Genomic DNA, 6,356 nt, shown 5'->3' with positions numbered 1-6,356 from the left:
AGGGCCCCCCAACCCATACCCCATCTGCTCCCCAGGTCCAGCACTGTAGCCGCGTCCTGGGCTGGGTGGCCGAGGCCCTGAGCCGCTCTGCGTTGCTTCCGCCAGGGGGGCCTTCACCCCCGACCCCGCCTGGACCCAAAGGTGAGTGGGTAGGGCCGCCCTGCATGTACCTCCGGCCTCTGTCACTGCCTCCTTTCCCGGCCCGTGTTCCCCTGTTTCTCTTTCTCATTCGCGATCCTTTCTTTGTCTCTCCTCCACCCTCTGGGCTTCCTTTGGACCTTTCCTGGGTCTTTCTGCTTCTCGCCGGCCTCCCACTGTCTTCCGCTCTGTGCCCACCACCTGTTCTCGCCCCTCTCCCTCCCCCAGACTGAGCCCTGACGGCAGGCTTCAAGGAGTAGCGCCATGGGGAGCTGTTGCCCCCAGAGGAAGGCCTGGCTGGCCCTGCACCCCAGTACGTGGCGGCCCTGTCTGGAGGTGGGCCCCATGCCGCGGACTGGATCGCTGTCGGCACCACTGCAGGAGTCTCACCCGATGGAACCACAGCAGGCCCGGCCCCTCCCAGAACCAGCCCCACTCTGGGAGGAGCAGCCTCAGGAGCCCAGGCAGGGCCCACCCCTGAAGGCCCCGCCACAGCCCGCTGGGCGGGAGAAGGGTACAGGGCCCTGGGGGCACAGGGACCACAGAGGCACTCAGCTCCCCACACGGGGGAAATAAAGCCACTTGAGAGTCTGGATGCTTGATTCTTGGGGAACTGGTGGTGTCCAGATCCTTGGGGCGTCGGGGTTAGAGCTGGCGGGGAGGTGGGGGTTGTGATCCTTGGTCAGTTTGCTGTATTTCCGACATCTCGGGGTCTGCTCCCTCCTCTCAGCCCCACTATTCCTATCTGACTCTGGCCCAGCCCCTCTTGTCGGCGCTGTTTTGATGGCTCTCACTTCAGCGGGAAGAGAACCGCTCGCACCCCCCAGCTCCCTGCTTTACAGAACTCAGGGGCGGAAGCAAATTCTTCCTTGGAGCGGGGAGGGTGGGCGCTGTGTACATCTGCATTGGCAACAGGGGAACAGATGATGCAAATTTGAGCAGATAACAGCCTATGTGTCTTTAAAAAGTCTAATTAGTGGGAAATTACAGGCCACGCGCACAAGGAATCAAGCAAATATGCATCATTATCCAGGCAGTTTAACTAAACAACCCACAACAAGCTAAACTGGTAATGACAAGGCTGAACCGACAGCGATTATTAGTTAAATAGCTGGAAAGCCGGCAACAACCAGCGCCTCCAGAAATCACAACCAAAACACCCTTTCTCCACGTTGGAGCGGTTCCAGCTATCTGCCTCTTTGGGTGCAGAGTGGCTTTGAAACATGGCCAAGTGTTGTGCGGCAACCAGATTTCAATGGGAAAAAAGACCCTCGGGTAAGGATTCACAAACAAAACAAAATTAGATTAAAAAAAAAAGAAAGAGCGAGGCTTCCTCTTTGCCGCATCTACTGCGAGGATGACGACCATTCTCAGCAATCAGACTGTGGACATCCCCGAAAATGTGGACATCACGCTGGAGGGGCGCACAGTTATTGTGAAGGGCCCCGGGGGCACCCTGCAGAGGGACTTCAACCACATCCATGTAGAGCTCAGGCTCCTCGGAAAGAAAAAGAAGAGGCTCCGGATTGACAAATGGGAAACAGGAAGGAACTGGCCACAGTTCGCCCTATCTGCGGTCATATACAGGACAGGATCAAGGGCGTTACACTGGGCTTCTGTTTCAAGATGAGGTCTGCGTCCGCTCACTTCCCCACCAACGTCGTTATTGAGGCGAAGGGTTCTCTCGTTGAAATGTAGAAATTTCTTGGGCGAAAAATACATCCGCAGAGTTCGGACGAGGCCAGGAGTCGCTTGATCAGTATCTCAAGCCCAGAACGAAGAGCTGATTCTCGAAGGCAATGACATTGAACTTGTGTCAAATTCAGCTGCTTTGCCGAATCCGGTTTGGCTCAGTGGATGGAGCGTCGGCCTGCGGACTGAGAGGTCCCAGGTTCGATTCCGGTCAGGGGCATGTACCTGGGTTGCGGGCACATCCCCGGTGGGAGATGTGCAGGAGGCAGCTGTTCGATGTATCTCTCTCATCGATGTTTCTAGCTCTCTATCTCTCTCTTTTTTTATCCCCACTGGGGTGTGTGCAGGAGGCAGCTGATTGATCTCTCTCATCGATGTTTCTAACTCTCTATCCCTCTCCCTTCTTCTCTGTAAAAAATCAATAAAATATATTTTAAAAAAAAACCCAAGGATATCAGAAAATTTGGGGACGGTGTCTCTGTTTCTGAAAAAGGAACAGTTCAGGAGGCTGATGAATAAGATCTAAGTTGTCCAGCTCTAGAAAACACCAAGATGCCGAATGATTTGTCACACTTGTTTGTGACACTATAAAGATATACAATAAAAAGAAGAAAGAATGAATGAATGAACTGTTTGGTTCTGCAGCCTCTACCTACCAAGGAGGTCCAACAAGGACCAGCATTTATGGATCTTGGACACAGTATGTCCCACAGAGGGAACTTCCACTCAGGCTGATGCTGCCGTCCCTGACTCAGGCATCTTAGACTCCTTGGTCCACGTGCCCTGCAGGAAAACGCACCTGAATTCACTTGAGAAGGCTCCCGGTGGGGGAAGAAAGCTGTGAGGTAGGGACCTTTGGGCCCATTCAGTGTGCAGTGTGGCTTCCAGTATTTAAAAAAATATATATATATATTATTGATTTCAAAGGGGAAGGGAGAGATAGAAACATCCATGATGAAAGAGAATCATTGATTGGCTGCCTCCTGCGCGCCCCACAATGAGGATTGAGCCCACAACCCAGGCACAGAATAGAACCGTGACGTCCTGGTTCACAGGTTGATGTTCAACCAACCACTGAGCCAAGCCATCCAGGCAGTGACTTCCACTATTGAGGGGACAGTTGATACTGATGTCCCCCCTGCTCACCCTGTGGATATCCTATAAGTGTCGGGGTTCTGCCAACCAGCAAGGGCAGTATGTGCCGCCCTCTCCCCCTCTTCGTGGGAGTCTACCGGAACAATGCAGAATCCAGAAGGAGGAAAGGAAATCTCAACTGTGATGATTTAATGGCTGCGAACTGAGGCCATTTCCCAGCTCAACAGCGCCACCTGCCGGAGGTAGCCACCATGTGCACCCCCCTTTAAAAAATATTTTTTTATTGATTTCAGAGAGGGAGAGGGAGAGAGAGAAACATCAATGATAAGAGAGAATTATTGATCAGCTGCCTCCTGCATGCCCCACACTGGCCATGGAGCCAGCAACCCGGGCATGTGCCCCAACTGGGAATCGAACCTGGGACCCTCCAGTCCACAGGCTGACGCTCTATCTATTGAGCCACCCCAGCAAGGGCCATGGACACCTCTTTTAAGAAAAGGCAGCTATTAAGCTCTCCTTGAAAGCAGCCAGCGTCCTGACCCTCGGGAGGCCTTGTGACTATCCCAGCCTTACGTTTCCATTTTGGAGAAGGCCACTCAAACTTGACAGCTAGTAAGGTCTGACACGGTTAAGTGTAAACGGTATATTCGGGTTGCAGCCGGCCTGGAACTCATGTATCTGTTTTGCAATGGAAGAGTAGCAGCTACCCCTTTGGAGGGAAGGCTGTTCCCCACTCTACTGCCTGAAGCAAGGCCACTGGCTCAGTGTGCCCCCCGCCCCAATCTCCCCATTTCCAGAGGTTCCCACAATCCACTGGGCCTGGTTTGCTACCTGTTGAGCTCAGTTAAGAGCTGACAGTTCTGGCCTGTGTGACTTAGTTGGTTGAGTGTCGTTCTGTGCACCGAACGGTTGCCAGTTCGATGCCCAGTCAGGGCATATAACCCAGATTCGATCACCCATCGGCGTATGTGAGGGAGGTAACCAATGGATGTTTCTCTCTCACACTGATATCTCTCTCTCTCTCCCCCCTCTCCCTTCCTCTCTCTCTAAAAATCAATTTTTAAAAATGCTGATGGCTGGTGTGGTTTAGTGATTGAATGTCAACCTATGAACCAGTCAAGGCACATGCCTGGGTGGCTGGCTCGATCCCTAGGGGGCGAGCAGGAGGCAGCCGATCAATGGTTCTCTCTCATCATTGATGTTACTCTCTCAACCTCTCCCTTCCTCTCTGAATCAAAAAAATATTTTAAAAAATAAATTAAAATGCTGGCGGCGTCCATTAGGGTGCAGCAGCCAGCCAACCCATCAGACATATTGCAGTTGATAGTTAAGGTATTGGACGGGTCTTCCTACTTTTCCCACCATCCGCAGGCATCTGGTATTATTGTTGCAACACTTTCCTCAAAATCAGTTCAAAAATATGTTTCTGACTGTACCTCCTGGCCCACACACCATAGTCAGGGAGTCTGGTCACGAAATGGGGGTGTTTCTAGAGGGGTTCAACTTGGCTGCTTCCTAGATAGTGACTGAGAGCAAAGGGGTGGGAGTTATACGACCTGTTTTAAAAATTAAAGATTCTTGTCTCTGGCCCTTCTGGAGTCACGATTCTTCCTGCTGGACAACTTGGTGGCTACACCCTCTGGGTGGCAGCCTGGCCCAACTAGAGCTGACCATTCCATAAAATACTGACTTCTGCGCATGGGCCACGAAGTTTCAATCGCACTGTACGTGCACGCCCGCCCCTGGTATTTTATGGAAGAGCCACACTCAAGGGGCCAAAGAGCCGCAGGTGGCTCGCGAGCCGCAGTTTGCCGACCACTGAACTAGGGCATTCAAACTAGATTCTGGGTTAGCCCCCAGCATTCTCTTGTTGGCCTGACATGGCTGTGGATCAGGGGTTGGCAAATCGTGGCCTGTAGGATCAATCTGGCTGGCCAGCTAAGAATGGATGTTGCATATGTAAAGAGTTGTAAGAAACAAAGAAGATGCAGTAGTGATCACATGTGCTGCAAAGCTACAACTATTATCGAACTCTTTATAAGAAAAAATTGCTGACTCTCTTGTTGGCAGTAACTATGTACTTGCTAATGCTGCCCATGTGGCTCAGCCAAGTCAATGAAGTGGCCGTCCCAGTCAAGGTCAACAAGAAACTCAACCACCCATGCTGCAAGACTGTCCTAGCGGAGTTGCCGCTTCCACCAGAGCCCACTCCAGGGGGGACCCCACCTGCCCTGAGACCATCAAACTCCCTGTACACCGAGGTCACCTCCCATGACCACATTTTCCCCTCCCAGCTGCGGGAGCACCTCCGATTGGGGGATGTAGGTTACCATGCCTGCGTCCTAGCCTCCCGATGGTCAAGGAGCCTTTAATCTGGTGGGAATGAGAGATCAAAGGATCCCTGACTAGGAGACAGGACCGCATTCTTTTCCCACCTTAGTCACTGGTGCTTGTTTGGCCTCAGGGCTGCTCTTTCTCTTCCCTCTCACAACATCCCACCTCCGGGAAAGAAGAAGTGGGAGGAGCCCAGCAAAGGGCCTGTCCATTGCTTTGTCTGAGTATTTACCAGCCCCAGGCCCCAAGAGAGCAAGGCAGGAGGCAGGGAGGGGTGTCTCAGGGGCAGGAAGGGTCTGGGGGCTTCTGCCTCTGACCTTGGCAGGGCTCTCCGAATCGGGCTGTAGAAGCCATTACATTGGGGATGCAAGAAAAAAAAATCAGAATTTCCACTTCAAAATGTTCTACTTTAGCCCGGCTGGCGTGGCTCAGTGGTTGAGCATCGACTTATGAACCAGGAGGTCACGGTTCGGTTCCCGGTCAGGGCACATGCCCGGGTTTCGGGCTTGGTTCCAGTGAGGGGGCGGCCGGTCAATTATTCTCTCTCGTCATTCTCTCTGAAATCAGTAACAATATACACTGAGTGGCCAGATTATTATGACCACCTGACGTTTGTAGGCAAATTAGCTATAATTTCGCGCTGAAGTTGCTAGAGGACCAGGGAGGCAGGTTGTTTACCACGACAGTAGAAGTGATTTTTTTTCTTCTGAAGATACGGGTAAACAACGCGATTTAACAGCCTTTGAAAGTGGAATCTATATAAGGGGCCAAAGAGCCACATGTGGCTCGCGAGCCGCAGTTTGCCGACCACTGGCCTAGACTTACCATGGGCAGGCTACCCTCTCGGTAGTAGCAGTGAGATGACAGTTTGGGGCCGATTCAGTACGGCCCCCAGTTGCCAACGTAGACTTAGGGGTTAGCTCGTGTTCTGGTTGGAGCGATAGGAGTTGTTGCCAAAAAGCTGCCCCACAGTTTGGCTCAACCCCGGGACGAGGACAGGGTCTAGAAACTTCGTCTCTGTGTCTTGAAGGGAGATTGGAGTCACCAGCTGGACACTGGGTTCACCTGGGGTTGGCGATTTGGAGGGGGTGTAAGGG

At 52.5% G+C, this 6,356-nt stretch overlaps 1 protein-coding gene across 1 annotated transcript in view; it reads left to right on the top strand.

Moving 5' to 3' along the window:
* Window positions 1-731, top strand: part of TRPM4 (transient receptor potential cation channel subfamily M member 4) — a 42,766-nt gene extending 42,035 nt beyond the window's left edge. The window contains 2 exon segments of the mRNA XM_015565454.1: window positions 3-141; window positions 367-731. Coding sequence (XP_015420940.1) covers window positions 3-141; window positions 367-371 — 144 coding nt within the window. The 3' untranslated portion in view covers window positions 372-731.
* Window positions 732-6,356: the final 5,625 nt, after the last annotated feature.

The sequence above is a fragment of the Myotis davidii genome, unplaced genomic scaffold (genome assembly GCF_000327345.1).
Source record: "Myotis davidii unplaced genomic scaffold, ASM32734v1 scaffold2100, whole genome shotgun sequence".
Lineage (NCBI taxonomy): Eukaryota > Metazoa > Chordata > Mammalia > Chiroptera > Vespertilionidae > Myotis > Myotis davidii.
The sequence above is the reverse complement of the archived record's forward strand: the minus strand, read 5'-3'. Positions and strand labels throughout refer to the sequence as shown.